Source organism: Thermobia domestica, chromosome 12 (assembly GCF_964235325.1).
Source record: "Thermobia domestica chromosome 12, izTheDome1.hap1.1, whole genome shotgun sequence".
Lineage (NCBI taxonomy): Eukaryota > Metazoa > Arthropoda > Insecta > Zygentoma > Lepismatidae > Thermobia > Thermobia domestica.
Genome location: NC_137465.1, coordinates 9107486 through 9126659, shown reverse-complemented (window position 1 = coordinate 9126659; position 19174 = coordinate 9107486). Strand labels below are relative to the sequence as shown.

The window sequence follows — 19174 nt, the reverse complement described above, 5'->3', positions numbered from 1 at the left end:
ATGTCATTGTTAATCAAGCGACCCCGAAAACTATGAATTCGACACTGAATATTGGCCATTTTCGAACATTTATATATATATATATATATATATATATATATATATATATATATATATATATATACTAGCAGCGTTCACCCCGCTTCGCTGCGGTCACCCCGGAACGCAATAAACTTTGTTACTTAGATAATTTTTACTTTTTCGCTTTCAAGTGATATGATAAAAACCATAGAAGATTGCAGTAAATCTTAACATTATATCGCCTGTCATTTATGTTAACCCGCCCCGCTTCGCTGCGGTCATCCCGGTGCTGGCATATTGTAAAAGTGTCTGTAAAAATAAGCAAATCAATTAAAAAATTTTAAACAGAAGATTCAAGCTATTTTCCGCTGTATATCGCCTGTCATTTATGTTAACCCGCCGAGTTAACGGTCATGCGGGTTGCATATAAATACGTTTATTTTTACCTATGATGAACTAATAACAAAGGATTTGTGGACACCTGAATGGTCAATTATCTCAAGACACTGTTAATTAAAAATTAAAGTGATATGATAAAAACCATCTAGGGTCCAAATCCTAATAACCCCCCAAAAATGAAAGAAATCGGTTCAGCCGTATTAGCGTGATGAGGGAACAAAGGATTTTGTACGTTCTCTTTTATATAATAGATATCCCCCTCAAGATGCGGTGCTGAATTTGGATTAAAACGGGATCGAAGGTATCACCATTTATCTTAGCGATTCCGAAAACTATGGATTCGACACTAATATGGGTAATTTTTTATGTATCTCCCTCTTCCCCCCTCCCCCTAAGGTACGGGGCTGAATTTGGACGTAAATGGGATCTCGCAAGTGTCACTGTTCAACTCATCGACCCCGGAACTATAGATTCGACACTAGTATCGATCATTTTCGATCATTTTTCAATGTCTCTTCCCTTGAGACCGTCAAAGTGATATAAAATAATCATCTCAGGTCCTAACCTCATCTATGTTGAACATTTGATCGAGATCGGTCGGTGGTTCAAGAGTCATTAAGTTTTATTTATTTTTATATATATCTTCCCTTATCCTCCCCGTCCCATAAATTTTACCGTCAAAGTGATATGATAAAAACCACACCAGTTCCGAATCTCATCTATGTTGAAGATTTGACTGAGATCGATCGGGTGGTCCAAGAGTAATGAAGTCACAAACAGTCATTTTTATTTTCATTTTTTTAATATATATATATATATATATATATATATATATATATCCTCTCTCCCCCTCCCCTACGTTGCACTGTCAAAGTAAAATGATAAAAGTCGTCCCAGGCCTGAACCTCATCTATGTGGAGAATTTGATCGAGATCGGTCGGGTGGTTCAAGAGATCAAGTGTCACAAACATAGTCACTATCCATTTTATAATATAGAAGATTCAGAAACTTTCTTTGGTGGTTTATAATTTGAAATTTAAAGACGAAATTCACTTCTTGTTAAATTGGCAGTTAATGTAAAATTAATGAATAAAAGGGAAATGGGGGAAAAACTAACTAGTACTACAAAGGCAATAAAGTGTACGACAATCTAACATACTGTTTCTTTGACATTTATGAATACCATTTAAGCTAGTTTTTTCTATGATAAAGGCTGTTTATATATTAATAAATGAGCACCACGCCGAATTGAAATAGGTAGCCCGTACTTAGCGTAAGAGTTTGTGATAGGTAGCTGTATGGTTATTCTTATATTTTTTAAATTTCTTTTTGGTTTATGTTCTTCGCTGTTTTCATAAATCAGGTCTTCTCGGGTTAGCAGCCTAGTAAATACTGTTGTATCTTGCAACGTTTTAAGGGCTGACATTGTTTTCATATTCTGACAAATATGATGGGGCAATAGAGTGCGTGGAATATATATACTTTATGTGTGTGTGATTGGACTCTCCTGATTGGTGCTTGAAATGGCGGCATATGATTGGTATCCATGTTTGACTCAGTTGAAATCCTGTTGTCTCTGTTAAGGTTCGTAACACATGGACACCAATCATATGCTGCCATTTCAAGCACCAATCAGAAGCCGCCATTTGAACCACCAATCAGAAGAGTCCAATCGCACACACATAAAGTATATATTCCACGCAATCTATTGCCCCATCATATTTGCCTGAAGATGAGAACAATGTCAGCCCTCGAAACGTTGCAAGATACAACAGTATTTACCTGGCTGCTAACCCGAGGAGATCTGTTTGCAATACCACGCCAGGAAAGCTTCAATAACTATTTGTTTTTTCTTTTCTATACTGTTGCCTTCATCTCCTAAGACGATTTTGGGCAAAAGTAGAGAGGAGAGGAGGACACTGTAATGTAATATGCTTCAAATACATTTCTCTCAATATTTGAGGTAACTTTCTAAGAAGTTACTGGTTCCTTCAATAACAGTGAATTAAAAATAAATAAATACATAAATAAAAATAAAATAAAATACTTGTTCTGTAACGTGATTTTAGATATTGAATCATTTGCGTGAAGCGATTTTTTTTTCTGTAAAAGGTAATTATTTAGACTGGACTCACAATGAAAAATTTACTAATTGGAATGGAATTTCAAACTTTCCTAATTAAGTATTCAAATATTATTTTTCAATTTTAATGTAGTAAAATTTCAAATATAGCATTCTGTGCTAAAAGTGGATTTTTACAGTTTGTTAACGAGATTTTACGATACGGTAAATGTAAAGGGAGAAGGGAGTTGGTACCAAAATTGAATGATTGCTTTGTCAACACAAAGTGGTTTCTGCAAAATGGGAATTTTCAATTCGCGATAAGAGGTCTGCCAATGACAGCAGAATTGAGGCAACATTTATAGATTAATCACAATCAACTAATCTGACTAAATACAGAATATAAACAAAGACATAACTTACCAAGATAAATATTTGGTTTCATATCTGTAAACGGAACAGGAAACTTTAAATGAGCACGTGAATCCCATGCAACAGCCTCTTCAGCTATACTCTCCTCCTCCATTTTGAGAAGAGACAGCGAGGTTTGATAGTTGAGAGTGCCAAGGAAACTGATGATCCTGTTTTGCAACCTGGCTAGTTGGGTATCCTTGTTGCTTATCTCTTTTATCCTTTTTGTGGCTATTCTTTGTCTTCTGCCCTTGTATTGTTGCATAGTCAACTCAACATTAACATCAGGATCACCTTGGAAGCCTGCAATTAATTCAATAATGTATCTATTAATACAATTCCAAATATATATAGTTTCTACAGTTTTTTAAAGGGAAATAAAAATATATTAAAGAAAATCGGAATGGGCCTATACACTTAAAGCACCATCCCACACATCTGCCTGATAAGACGAGGTAAATTCTGCAAAGAAACTCCGATCAAGATGCGCAATGTGGGATGTGAATTTAGAATTTCTCGATTATGAAGCGAGGATGTAACGTTTTACCTAAGCTCACAAAGTATCAGTATTAATTAACTAACTCTATGACCTATGGAACCCGGAGGTTCAATGACGCGTTCACAAAAGCTTTCCACTGATTCTATCCTTAGCCAACTGGATTCAGTTTCTACTTTGTATTTCTATTTCTGCGAGATCCATCTTAATATTGTCCTCCCATTTGCGCCTAGGTCTTCCTAATGGTCGTTTCCAAATTGGTCTTCCAGTTAAGACTTTGAAAGCGTACCTATTTTCTTCCATCCTGGCTACATGACCTGCCCACCTGAGCCTACTAGATTTGATGACCCTAACAATGTTTGGTAAACCGTATAAATTATACAGTTCCTCGTTATGAAGTTTCCGCCAGTCCTCATTCCCGTTCCATTTAGGGCCGAATATTCGTCTCAGGATCTTATTCTCAAACACTTTCCCAGTCTACGCTCTTCCCGCAGAGTAAGTAACCAGGTTTCGCAACCATATAGAACAATAGTCATGATTATCGCTTTATATATATATTTTACGCTTCAAATCCTTCGACAGAATTCGTGACAACAAAAGACTTTGAACTGAATAATAACACGAATTCCTTGCTTTTGATCGACATTTAATTTCTTTGTGAATATGGTTTTCGTCTGTTAATATTGATCCTAGATATTTGAAAGTATTTCAGTAATAGTACTACGGGAGATAATGGCAAGGCACTAAAATGCAAACACAAAGAACACTGAACTTAAAGAGCATTATTTATCGAAAATACAACTTTCCAAAGATAACTACACTTTTTTTCCTGCTGTTTTCTACTGTCTCATATCTAAATTCAACTGCTCTGATTAGGAAGCAAAATGGTTTTAATTTTAAAAGTTTTGCCTGGTGTTTGACAGAAAACCACAACAGTGAACATGGATGATATTTAAAATTGAAGTAATACTTCTTATGCAGGATTATGGCTGTTGCTATTCTTATATAGGGCGAATTTAGTACGTAATAAGTTTTTCTGCTGTATAGAAAATGGATTCTTATTTAGGCGCACCTAAAAATAAAATTTTGAACTATATAAGCTAGGCAATGGGAAAAAATCGACTCTGAAAGTCTATATTATAGGACTTCTTTATGTTAATTTTCTCTTAAAGTTTTATTTATTTATTTATTTATTTACTCATAAGTTTGAAAGAAGATACACACTCTAAGAAATTTCAACGAATTCAAAATGTACGGAAATATTAAAAATATGTAAAATTAGCAATTCATTAATGCCAGAAGATGAACTCTGATTAAGCTTTCAAATATTGCAAATTATTATACATAATATGAGCTCAGGAAACATGAAAGTGAATTTTATAAACATAAATACTCAGTGTTTATGTTACGTTCTTTAAGCATTTAGAGTTATTATACACATTTAACATTACATTAAATACCTTTGCTTCGAAGATAAGTATCTAGCGATGGCAATACTTCTTTTAAAATAGGTGCCAAGACGTCCTGCGGAAGCTCACTGTTCCACCTTTCTAATGCTTCAATTCCCAGAACAGCGATAGGTATGTAACTTTTTCCCATATTAAACACATCCTGTTGAAATAAAATTAAAACTGTACCCACTGATATGTTACATCTGCTGTCGAGAAATGGGATGGTAAACAATATGTTGATAAAACTCAGAAAACTCGTTAAAACAAGACAAAAAAGTCAAAACAACTGAAAAACGAAGAGCAGTAACAGAACTAGGAGACAACCTGTTCGAAAATGTAAATGCAACTAAATTACGAATCCGTGGAATGAAAAGAAAGAGAAAACCTATGGACATGACAACATGCTGTCCACTACAACAATATTCAACATTATCTGGAACCATACCAGGGATTCTTCGAATAAAAGGTGATAAACCTAATACAGTTATCACACCCAATACCACTAATTCTAAATATTATGAAACAGAAAAAAATAGTGCTTTGTAAATACTATTTATATTTTAGAACTTGTTCGTTCACCATAATGCAAGGTAGACTAGTGATGAGATCTCCTGCACAAAGGATCTATGACTCGATTCCAGACCAGGGAGTGGGGCGGTAGCTCAGTGGTACAGCGCTTACCTCTGGTGCGTGGGGTCCCTGGTTCGATCCCCGACCCAGCAAGTTTGTGGTGAACAACATTGTTTCCGTGGATTTTCTAGGGGTACTCCCGTTTCCTCTCACTTTCTCATTCCACCAATATTTCTATCATCATTCACGTGCCTTAATCATCGTCTTCCTTAACCTAAAGGGCATAATCGTGGGACGTTAAACTGAAATATTTCACTTCATTTCATTTTCGATTCCGGACCATATGAGTTAGTGATGGACATTCATTTTTTTCTCCCGCTTTTCCAGTTTCTTTCCAGTTATGTACGACCGGTTTTGGTTAAAGGCGGCCCCTATTATATAAACATTTTATAGCATTAAGTCTAGAGCTAACAAGCACAGGAAAATTTTCGCCAGGTTTCTCAGCCACAAACGATGAGTGTGAAAGTTTGCAATACTAACAATAATCACAGCAAAATTAGCGCAAAAAATGAAATCTTTCATTTTTAACTCCTATGATTACGCCCTTTAGGCTAAGGAAGACGGATAATTAAGGCAGGTGAATGATGATGGAAAAATTGGTGGAATGAGAATGTAGGAGAAAACGGAAGTATCTCGAGAAAACCTACAAACATGATGTTGTTCTTCACAAATTTACTTGCCCAGGGATTGAACCACGGACCCCACGTACCAGAGGAAAGCGCTCTACCACTGAGCCACCGTAGTCCCTCAAAATTAAACGTAGCCATGTAAGTATCCAAATAACAATCCGAAGGCAAATGTTTCAGCGGCAAGTTCCCGATATCGCTGGAACGTTTGTATTCCGATTGCTATTCGAATACTATGAAAAAATGAAATCTTTAGTTTTACGTCCCACGGTTATGCCGGTTAGACTAAAGAAGACGGTGATGATGAGAAATGAATGAAATGATGGAATGAAGAAAGTGGGAGGAAACGGGAGAACCCCGAGAAAACCCACGAGCACGGTGTTTGTCCACCACAAAGTCCACACGGCGCGAGCTGGGATCAAACCAGGGACCCCAAGCACCGGAGGTGAACGCTCTACCACTGAGCCACCGCGCCCCCTGGGATACTATGATGACTACGATAATTTTTGTCATGGTTATTTATTTGTTAATCCTATTCCTTAATTAAACTCATGCAATCTTTTTTCTTTTTTTTCTGTGTGAGACTGTCACGTGTTGGGAGATACTCATGACTTCAAAGTACAAAACGTAACAGATATATTCTAGTTCTAAAGTCTTCCACAGTTTTTCTCGGCAATAAAAGCACATAGACGCGTGAGAGTTGTTTTAGAAGATTCGGCTTTTATTCCCGAGCATGGTATTCTTGGACACAGTAGCACCACCTGTCACATTACTGAATACAGTAATGTTTAGTATCTACGTAGTATAGTGCAGACAGTTTAGTATGGCAGAAAAACGTGCCAGTTTAATTCCCTCTCTTCACATGTGTAGAATGACACCGATCGAAATTGTCGTTAATTTAGTAAGGAGTATGTTGTTGGTGTCAATATGTCTGATTGTGGTAGTGTAAATTACTTGGTATATTGTAACACATGAAGCCTTTACCCATCTATCAGAATTGATGGAGTCCATCTGCGGGAACTTTCTTCATTTTCAGTTTTTCAAGTAGGACGGTATGTACAAATCCTATGAAGATGTCGACATTGGAGGCTATCTTCCATAATCTTTTGTTCAAATTTGCCCAATATGTTCACTACCCGGCTGCTGTATGGTCAAAGTTCCTTCGGTTTTTCACACGGCCTTTTCTGAACTGTCACACTCACGAATGCACATTTTCACGCCCATAACGTCTTCACCGTGTTCTACTAAATTGACGATGAATTTCGATGGGTACAATCTCACATAATGAAGAAAATGAACACTAGTACTTTATTCTCGAACTATAAACGCCATCATCTTTAGCATCTTAAACGTTTCCAACGTAACTCTGCGACATGAGCTTTGTGTCGGATAGTGCTACCATTTAGCCTCAGAAAATCTAAAAAATGGACGAGCTTTTAAAATAACTTTCACCTTTCTACATGGTTCCGTTATCGACAAAAAGGAATTAGATCTTAGAACTTGAATGTATTTTTAAACAGCAGTAACTGTACCTAGATTTGTCCATTTTACAAGTTTGACTCATAGAAACTTTTATCCTATACCTAGCGTTACCGTCATTCATCCTTTGAAAGAATAGTGTTAGAAGTGAAGTCGACTTTTACATGTATTTTAATCTATTTAAAAATCAATATCTTTATAAAATTCTTTGCTAAAATCCCTTATAACTTCCTATTTTGTAAAAGAACACGAAAACAACACTGATAATTTTCGAAAGTAGGCCATAAATGAATTAATAGTGCACTTCAAGCCATAGATGAATTAATAGTTCACTTTAAATCATAAGTGAACTAATAGTTCACTTCAAGCCATAAATGAGCTAATAGTTCACTTCAAGCCATAAATGAACTAATAATAGTTCACTTGATGCTACAACATAGTTAATAGTTCAAGATCACTTCAAGATCTTACACACAGTGCAGAAATTTGATTACCTGACAATTATAACGTCATAAGTTGCCAACCCAACCCAGGCTGGTCTATAAGAAAATATCTGGAAACAATTATTAGCTTAGTTAACAGCATATTGTAGATATCATTTGATTCACTTTCTTAAATTTTGTGCCCTCTATTGCCTTTAAATTATTCAACAAAATTCAGAAACAGTGATAGGAGTAGTAGTGAAGACCCTTAACACGACTTAATATAGTTATTTTCACATGAATGGTTGAGGAATACTGACTACTCTTAACCAGTGTATTTGGAAATTATGTTACGCTGTTACAAACGTTCAATGATTAACTCTGATGCTCAATGTCAATCATGTCAGTTTAAATTGCTAATTTATGTACAAAGACAAAACAAAATTAAACATCAAGCACTTATCTTGTATCCAAAAATGATTCGTTATATAATTTCGGCTCTTTCTGGAGCATTCCGAAGTAATGTTACCTTTACTTGATCTCTCTCCCTTACATATTAATCCTTATCTTAATTATAGATATCTATCCTGCAGCGTCCTCATTAGTACGAGGATGATTCAGAAAGTAATTCCTAAAAGGTGTTACTGTTATTTGTGTTTGACACTTAGCACTGATACAGGTATGAGTGGAAAGCTTGCAATGTCAGCTACAAATGCTATTTCAACACAGTCCCCATTACGGGCAACACACTTGCGCCAACGTGGCACAAGGTTTTTCATGCCGCCGATGAAGAATTGTGGTGGCTGCTGGCGATACAACTGCGGAACGGCTGCTTTCACCTCCGCGTCACAACTGTGGCGTTGGCCCTTGAGGTGATCTTTAAAGTTTGAGGAAGAGTCACAAGGCACAAGGTCCGGACTATAGGCAAGATGAGACAGAATGTCAACAACACTTCGCCAGCAGATGGAATTTTTTTGGCGAAGGAGAGGACGTATGGCGGTAATCCATCGACTGACGCTTCGTTTCGGGTCGTAATAGTGACTCGTCGCCGGCGATGAATGTTCCTGGGCGCACAATCTTCCGCAATAAGAATTTAAATGACAGCCAGCTGTTTCAACTGGACGTTACCATGGATGCCATAGATTGTTCCATTGCTCTGGAACGAGAAGAGATAGGAAAGCGAAACAAGTGACATTCTTTATCTTAAACATCAGTGCATTAACGATAAACAGTTCAGAATGTTTACAGTACTTTTGGCCAAGTAATGGACTTGGAGGCATTACTTTCTGAATCACCCTCGTAGCATCAAATATACCTTTTATTAGAGAGAATTGTAAAGTGTAAGAAGTAAAGAATTTTACCCACAATCATTTCATTAACGTGTACGAAAAGGTTAAAAAAAATCTTACCTGCAGTGCTGGCGAGATTAGCGGAAGTAAAGGTTTAATTAATGGAATAGGAGCTACCAGTAGAACTTTCAAGCACGACATAAGTAAGTCGTCTTTGTATTGTTTCAGTCGCACTAATACTTCTTGCAGAAACTTCAAATGCATCTCGTAACAATACGTTTTGTTATCAGAGATAGACTTATCATCCATCGCATCCTCATCCATTTTGGATTCCACATCCTAAAATGCAGATTACACAACAAAAGTCATTACTGAAAGTTAGGCAAAGAATAATTTATGTAAAAAGTCAATAATTTATTGTACTTATTACTGGCTGTTTATGTCTCAAAATTTATAAAATTTTAACGTTCATATAACATATGTGTGGATAAGAACACAGACAATGATACAACAAGTTTATGTAACAAAATTTCCTGTTAAAAACATTCTAAGTTTCCACAATCTAATATTCCATAACCTAAAAATCTAAAAACTCAACGTTATACATAAAAAATGTGTCCAATAGATAAAAAACTAACACCTCAACATATTCATATAAAAAGCAATAGTTACGAATTCAAAATAAAGAACAAACAACTGTCACAAAACACAAACAGCTACAAATATCAACAAGTACCAGTGTCATGTGGACACCACAATATATTGATATTTTCTCAATTAATATTAAACCCGGAAGCAGTAACAGATTTAACTGAGATATTAGAGTGGAGATGAAATATATTATTCGGACGCTTGATTCCGCTTCTCGCTATCTATTGCCATTTTACGATCATTTACGATTAACGTTAAAACCGGAAGCGGTTGATTTATGCCACTTCCGGTTTGAATAGAGATTTAAGAGAGAGAAGATGGCACATATTCTTAGAACGCTAATCGATTCAAAAACAAAAGCCGCTACTCTCTCTCTCTCTCTCTCTTATTGTTTATCAACTAAGTAGATAAATATTGAAACCGGAAGTTCTAATGAATTTCTATCACTTCACGTTTTAGTAGAGAGTTAAGGATGTTGATGAAATGTATTCTTGGAACATTTAATCAATTGCAGGAGACCACTTCTGGCTATTTACTACCGTTTTTGTTCTAGAGTGATCAACGTTAACACTGGTAATGGTTGATTTCTGTCGCTTCTGGTTTCATTCCAGGATTAAAAGAAAAGATAACACCTATTCTTAGAACGCTAAACCAATCTCAAAACTCCGCTTCTGGCAATCTCCTATTGTTCTTGCTCTGTGTAGTTTAATATTGAAACCGGAAATTGTACTGGATTTCTAAACCGGAAGTTGCAGTAGAGTTCTATATAAAACTTCCAGATTCAGCAGTCAAGGATGGAGAGAAACGTAGCAATGGACGATTAATCGACTGCTCCAGAGTGGTCGACAGCAAACGAAGTTAACAAATGCAATCAAAAATTAAACCAAAAAACTTAACCTAAAGAAACCATAAAAACAATATTGTCACCTAAAAACAATATACAACAGTCAGTGTTATCCTTTGTCTAATGTCATTCTGTCTTCAATCAGCGTATCTAATATCTCATACAAATACAACTCTAGTTTACATTAATAACTTACTTTACATTAATAACTTACTTTACATTAAACTTATTTTTAAATTAATCATTTTTTCATACATATAGCTAATAAAAACATTATCGATATTCGGACGGTAATTATAAACTCCATTAGCATTACAGCTTGTCACATTAAAAAAAAGGACACATTACTTGAAAGTACCACAGGGCAGCATCTTATGCTGCAGATGCTAGATAGCTTGCATCTTTGTAACAATTCCAACCTAAAAAATCTCGTAGTAAAACTTCAAACTCGCATCTCAAGTAAAAAAAAATCTAGACATTAAAATACAACAAAAACAAATAATTATTTATTAACAGTTATTAGTTTGATTCCATACTTACGGTTTTAGACACCATGAGATGTCAGTAGTATGCAGACAATTTGCAGATGAGCCGAAAAATTGAGGGAAAACAACTCGTCATAACTGGTGTAAAATTTCCGGAAATTTTGAACCGCCGAAATAAAGCCTTTTTTTTTCTTTCTTCGGAAAGATTGGACAAATTGAAAAAAGAAGGTATATATAATTTATTTCAATAAACATTATCTGTAATGAGGTTTAAAATTTAACACTACATACTTCAAACACAACTACACGCATGACAGATGTAATGCTCCTAGCTAATAAAAATGGAATTGAATGAAGAAAGGAAGATCTTGATTCAACTTTCAGATCTGTAATAGGAATGCTACTGACCCACTCCAGCTTCACTAATCACTAGACATCTGAAACAACTAGAAGTAGAACCCTGAAGTTTTGCAAAAATAATCTCATTGCACTCTGGATTTCAGATCAGACGGGAATTTGCGAGATTCTATTCCTACAGAAGAGAAAAGGGAGCTTGAAAGTTTCTGGTGTTTTCCAGATCTCTAAAATTATATTATCTTTCACTCCATCCTCCTCAAAGTGTACTGTGGCATCAACTACAAAGCCACGCTGAATTTTTAAATGTACTTCCTTAGTGGTATCTTACGTCACATATCCTATATACTGTTTAAATTTCAAGTTTGTAGGTTAAGCAGTTTGGCTTAGGCGTTCATCAGTCAGTCAGGACTATTTTGATATACGAGATGATTAACAAGTTATTCCTCTGGATATTTACTGATCTACTATCAAGTCATATCTTTATATTATTAAAAATAAAATAAAATTCCAAAATGATCGACCGCTTTAAATTTTTATTATACTACACTTAACATATCTCACCTCAAAATACTGAAGTTTATCACAAATTTGAAGGTTTATTGCCAACAACTTGTAGAAACCACTGACAATTGGTTTTTCAGATGAATGCTTCATTATTGCAAAATTGAAAGGTTGAACCCATTTCTCAAACATTTCAGCATTTGCATATGGTAATAAATGCTCACAGAAATCCACCAGGTTAATGAGAATTTGAAAATCCTTTGGTGTGGAAGCTTGCAGTTTTGTTTCTGGACTCATTATAGATACAATGCTCAAGTCAGTATTTTCTTCTTCTTCATTATCCTACAAAATAAATAATCATATACTTAGTTTCCCTCAATTTATGCACAAGAACACAATCATCGATATATACATACATACATATATGATTTACAATCATGTTTCAACAAACAGCCACCAATAATGTTTTCAAGAGCTCTACCAATTTATATCTGTAGTGATCATGATTTGATATACACTTGCAAAAAAATTATACATCTTTGTTTGATACAATACTGTAGCTTCTGAAAATGTAGTGACTATTTTTCTATGTGTTAGGAACTGGAATGGGCGAAAGTGCTACAGAATGTACTTGGTCTGAAGTGCCACAGAAGGTTGCACATACTCTAATAAGGATGTTTGGTCGTTGTGAATCTATGTAAACGAAGATATATCTGATATTATTCTCTGGACCTTTCACGTATTCTTTTGACGGATGAATCTCTATTGTATTAATACGTATTTTTCGTTTGGTATGATCTCTCTTCAGTAAGTGAATCACTCTTTCAGTGATATACGAATAGCGTATAAATAAAGGAAACAATAATTATCAGAGTGTTTCTGTTTTTCAGTAGTGAGATTGCTCTAAGGGAAAACTTACCATTTATAGAACGTAAATAATAGATTCTAATCTGTTCCATAATTTGGTATTAGATTATCAATACTGGTTCAGTTCACAGTTCTCTTTTAAAGTAACTAAAACTATGAAAGTTTCCTTCTTTCACCAGAAGGTTCATACACTTGAAGCAAATGTTTCAAACCGGCAAATGGTATAAACCTATGTTCCTGCACTTTACTATTACTAAAAGTAAATAGCTTATGAAAGAAAGAAAGAAAGAGAAAAAGAAGGAGTGTTTGTTTATTAAACGACTGTACAAAAGCACAGGCATGTTCAAGGACATTAAACCATTACGGATGTCTGCCGAATGACTGACGGATGAAGAATTGGAACAATTAACACAAGAGGATTTTATCTTATTACTCTGTAAAACACGTTAAACTGGCCGCGTATGTCAACGTATTTTATGAAGATATTAATTACAGTGATTAGAAGTCTGTAAATTATTTATTTGTTATTTCACCTGTATTAGTGGTTCAAATTTTGTACTTTATCTACACATAAAATATTCCGTTGAAGGGAACAGAAACATGGAATTGCGAAGAATTAAAAAATGACAGGTGTCAAAATGTGAGTATGCAGAATACACAAAATCTGATAGGTAGAACGAAAAATTAATGATAAATGTTAGCAAAAGCTAAGGGGAGGCAATCAATGCTGGACATATATATACACACATGTAACCTCATACATTTTTTCATAGTAAAATCAAATTGAATGATTTTTATTTTTCCGGAAATTCTACTGTTACCTTCTTTAGTAGTAATTTATGGATATGACTATAAGAAAGCAATCCCTTGTAAAGAAATTTATATAAAAATATATTTAAAAAATGCAAAACTGAGGAATACATGCTTTTAATGTGAGTTGATAGGAGATTGTACTAGTTTGTAGTACTTCTGCGTTCAATGCAAGAATAGGGGGCGCGGTGGGTCAATGGTAGAGCGTTCACCTCCAGTGATTGGGGTCCCTGGATCGATCCCAGCTCGCGCCGTGTGGACTTTGTGGTGGGCAAACACCGTGTTCGTGGGCTTTCTCGGGGTTCTCCCGTTTCCTCCCACTTTCTTTATTCCACCATATCACTCATCTCTCATCTTCACTGTCTCCTTTAGCCTAACCGGCATAATCGTAGGACGTAAAACTTAAAGATTTCATTTCCTTTTTTTTTTTTTTTTAATACAAGAATAAGAGCTGAGGAAGGATTTATTTTGGGGATCATGAATTCATATCAAAAATAAGTTTGTCGCTTTCCATTACTGTTTCCGCTCTACACTGAAACTGGAAATAGAAGCAGATTTCTACCACTTAAGATAGATAAGGGCGGAGATACGATCTATTCTTGCGCCACTGAACCTGTATTATTATTATTATTATTATTACGCTGCTCACTACCTCTATGGCAATCCTGTTCAAAACAGGATATCATATACTTCTTTCACTTTTGATTAGAACAGAAGAATAAGTGTCAAGTTATAGTTTACTTTTCCACGCTGGATTCATATCGGAAAGCCATTTTCCTCTATCTCCTAGCGTTTTCGCTCTACGGAGATCACTTTTGAAACCAGGAACGGTACATTTTACCACTTTCGGTTTTAGTAGAAAAATATAAGACTGAAGAAGGAACTTATCTTGGACCCGTAAAACCCAATAAAAAATTAAATAATAATAATAACAATGATCGAAGTTGAAATCAGCAATGGATGATTGCTATCACTTCTGGTTTGCAAAGGGGTTTAAGGGAGGAGATAGGATTTACTCTTAGGACATTGAATCCTATCAAAAAAGTTTTATCACTTGTGATATCTTCAGACGTTTTTGCTCCAATACCTGTTCATATAGACAGGGATACATGGCCGTTCAATAAGACTTATAGTTATGCACAGCACCGTTTAGGAGTCGAATAATACTACGGATTATAACTGCATTTATATCTTATTTCAAAAGTATCCTGTATAAGTTTTGAAAAAATCGAAATATTTATCATATTAGTACTTAAATATCCCTTTATTTGAGCGTTATATATTAATTTCATATAATGGAGGGTAAATTGTGATAGAAGGTAAATAACATAATTAAATAACATACAATAGATCACTTTTCATCCAGTAGCGTCGTAGTAGTTGAGTAGGATAAACAAGGATGAAAATAACCTGGATTTAACACGTTTTAAGAGGAAAGGATCCAGTGATATGTCAAAGAGCAACCCCACACTTTATTTTACTACCGATACCTTTCGTATTTTATCACAATATATATATATATATATATATATATATATATATATATATATACGATTAATAGCTGAGAGCGAGAGGGAGAGAAATTGTTTTACCTCAGTATTTACAGCTTCAGTTTTTAGATCCAATTTATCAATGATAGCCAGAATCGATCTAATGAAGTGATCGTAAATTTTCCCAGTGATTTCACGTCGCATTTCTGGTGGAATACCTGTGAATAAAGTAATCTTTAAGTTACATTTATGTAAATTACACTGTGTTCATTCTAAAATAAAACCTTTTTTAAAACTGATTATCTATGGAAATTCTACTATTAATCTATGGAAATGCAAACATGTATGTGAATTCCGTACATAAAAGTAAGCACTGCACAGAAGATATTTAGGTACGAAGTGCATTCAGGAAATACAAGGCGCATCCAGAAAATAATTTTCCCACCAGTCCCATAGCTAGGAAACCATGCGCGAAGCGACTGCGTGTAGGTGAGAAAGTAAGGTCCTAGCATGGCGCATACGCCAGGAGAACCTCCCAAGTGCTCTCAGTAGTGTCGTGGCAGTGGTTGAAGATGAACGTTCTTATTTCAGATCCCGTCGCGTGTGAAGTGCGAACAGTAATTTTTTCAATTAACAGGTCATAGCGCCTATTGAAATCCATCGTCAGCTGTGCCAGATCTATGGGCCTAACGTCATAACCAAGCACATGGTGCATTGCTGGTGTAGACAATTTACAGCAGGACGCCAAAATGTGCATGATGAGGAGTGCAGTGGGAGGCCAACCATTATCACAGACGATCTTGTGGATCTTGTTCGGGAACGCATCATGCAGAATCGTAGCTTCGCAACAAACTCAGTGGTCAGTTCTCACAATTCCCCGCTCCTTATTGCACACCATTGTCATGGAGCGGCCTATTGTTCAAGAAGTTTTGTGCCAGATAAGTGCCGAAGCAACTGACTCCAGAATACAAAGCAAGGCACAAGGGGTCAGCATCCAATCGGCACTATGCCCTGTGCATTCAAAAACTTCACACGTGGCGGAAACTGGAATAGGAACGTTCATCTTCAACCACTGCCACGACGCTACTGAGAGCACTATGGAAGTTCCGCTGGCGCATGTGCCATGCTAGGACCTCACTCTCTCACGTCCACGCACTCGCTTCGCGGAACATACGATTTCCTAGCTATGGGACGCGTGGGTAAATTACCTTCTGAATGGCCTCGTGTATATATCTTTCATGAATTCTCCATGCGAATGAATCACATTTTTATTTAACTTACTTGTTTTCTTGCGTAGCAACTTTTCCGTCGATAGTGGCAACCAAATTATATTTAATATATATGACCCATCGCTTTGTTCTGCATATTGTCACATTCATGGCATTTTTTTCCATAGTTCTCACAGTTACCGAAAATATTATATCGGTACAGCAGTTTTTGGACAACACAGGAAACTAATAATTTTATATATAAACTAGTGAGTTTGGTTTCATAGTGTGATATGGTAAACTTCAAAACTATGCGAATTCAATACTCAACTTGAAGTAGTGCATCTATAACTACTGGTTGTAAGAGCAGTAAAATCAAAGATAGAACCAGTTTCCTGGACGCTGAATTAATATTATATATATATATAAACATTAGCCTACTTGATATCTCTTACTGTTTTTGTTCTATGGTGATAACTGTCGAAACCGAAAATAGTTATTTAACCACTTTCGGCTTGACTACAGAGTTGAAGGAGGAAAAAGAACCCACTCTTGGGGTATTGAATAGATTAAAAAAAAAAATCCTCGATATTTTTTAGTTTTATCTCTGATACCTGTCGACAGACAAACAGACAAGCCTGTTCTATAAGACTTCTGACTCTTATGCACAGCGTAGTTTGGAAGTCCAAAATGTATGTATGCTCCAGCATAACTATGGAGCAATTTTAACAACCCGTGATTCACATATTACTTTTAGTCTGGAAAAGAATACTGTGTAGGTAAGGCCCCTTAGCACAACAAGGGGAAGTGGGAGGGAGTGACAAAAATTATCTAAAACGACGGATATTATGGGCGAACCCAGTTTTCGGGGTTGCTGGTATGAATAGTAACATACCCGATGCCGTTTAATTCCCAGTTCTGCCCCATTAGCATCCTTGGGAGGGAGTGGGAATGGTAACATGTAAAAATAATCGAAAACGGCTAATATCAGTGTCGAATCCATAGTTTCAGGGGTCTCTAAAAGGGTGACAGATCCGATGCCCTTTAAAGTCTAGTTCAGCTCCCAGTAGGGGTAAAATCACCAAATCACACCTAGAGGAAGTGGGAGATGTGTCATAAAAATGAAAGAAAACGACCTATATCAGTGTCGAATTCGTACTTTTCGGGGTCGCTGAGATGAATAATGGTACTCCAAATGCCGATGAAGTACAAGTTCACTCCATCGGAATGGTGGTAAGGAGGGGTACAAAAATAAATAAATAAACAAACAAAATGTCTAAAATGACCCTAGATTTGTGTCAAATCCATACTTTTTGGGGTCGCTAAGCTGTTAGGTGATACTCCCCAAGAACGAGCATGTCAGCTGGATTGGGAATTTACAGGGGCAACGCCGAAGGGTATATATTTGGATGCATGTGTACGAATATATATTTCAGCGTAAGTCTAGAACACATGGAACAATTTCAGCTAAAGTTGGTAGGCCTATGATTTACAATCTGAAAAAAAATACTGAGGGAGTAGGGTGAAACTTGGAAGGTGTGGCATAAAAAAAATAAATAAATAAATAAATAATTCCAAATGACCAATATTAATGTGCAATCCACAGTTTTCGAAGTCGCTGAAATGAATAGTGAAGCTTCCAATACTCCAAGTTCAGCCCCATTGGCAGAGGAGAGATAGGGGTGAAAAATAAAATCTAAAAGGACTGAAAAAGTGTAAAATTCATAGCTTTTCAGTTGGCAAAACGGTTGATCCGTTTGATATGACTTTTGCAACAGGATCTTGAACTCAATAAAATTGCTCGAAACCTTGTGTTTAGAGGACGAAAAATTGTCACTTGGAAGTTACAGTACCATATTGTTAAGGATGTCATTTATTTACATATCTATATACTGCGATCGTGAGATATCGAACTCAAGCAGCGATGGGTTTGATGCAAGCGAAGATGATTGACTTCGTACCCACCTGATGGTGTTGGCTTGCGGCGTCTACCCAACGCCGTGAGAACAATTGGGGAGCTATCTGAAAGAAAGAAGTAGCGAACTATAGTTTAGAAAACCACTATTAACGGTGAGGGGAGCCGATGTTCTGACCACACATCACTCAAAAGGATAAAAGATGACTGATAGGTCTTGGTCCCAATGGGGTGTTGAGACAGTATATAACATAACAAGCGGAACCATGAAGACTAGAAAAACCTCACACCTTCAAATTTTTCGACGATAGTAAACTTCAGAGAAAGTCAAAACATCTGGGAAATATTTTACAGGTGAGTAATTTTTCTATTTAATTCATTATTCAAACACTTACCCCGCAAATTATATCGAGTACCCTGCGTAGTATTTAACAGAGCCCTCCAAAGCGGCAAGAATTTCTTGAATGTTGTAATTTCCTTGTCTAGTAAAGTGGATCCAAGTTGTATCATCTTCTCCTTTAGTAATTGTATGTCGCTTAGAGGTGGGTGGCAGCACGTGCGAATTACCCCTTGATACACTGAAAATATAAGAGAAAATACAATACTTCTGTCATGTGAACACAGAATTAAGTGGTCTATGTTAGTGGTCCGTCATACTCTATGAATGCATTGTTGGTCATTACTATGATGGAGGACGCTTAAGATGGGTGGAACACATAGTTTGAAATGAAATGAAATACTGAGTTTAACGTCCCACGAA

At 36.0% G+C, this 19174-nt stretch overlaps 1 protein-coding gene across 2 annotated transcripts in view; it reads right to left on the bottom strand.

Annotated features, from left to right (window-relative positions):
- Positions 1 to 19174, bottom strand: part of LOC145666320 (DNA-dependent protein kinase catalytic subunit-like) — a 289438-nt gene that overhangs the window by 240442 nt on the left and 29822 nt on the right. For both annotated transcript variants that reach the window (XM_081733421.1, XM_081733422.1), the window contains 6 exons: positions 18810 to 18992; positions 15394 to 15509; positions 12185 to 12466; positions 9407 to 9625; positions 4850 to 5000; positions 2906 to 3196 (listed from right to left, as the gene is read on the bottom strand). In XM_081733421.1, coding sequence (XP_081589547.1) covers positions 2906 to 3196; positions 4850 to 5000; positions 9407 to 9625; positions 12185 to 12466; positions 15394 to 15509; positions 18810 to 18992 — 1242 coding nt within the window. The remainder of the gene's footprint in view (positions 1 to 2905; positions 3197 to 4849; positions 5001 to 9406; positions 9626 to 12184; positions 12467 to 15393; positions 15510 to 18809; positions 18993 to 19174) is intronic.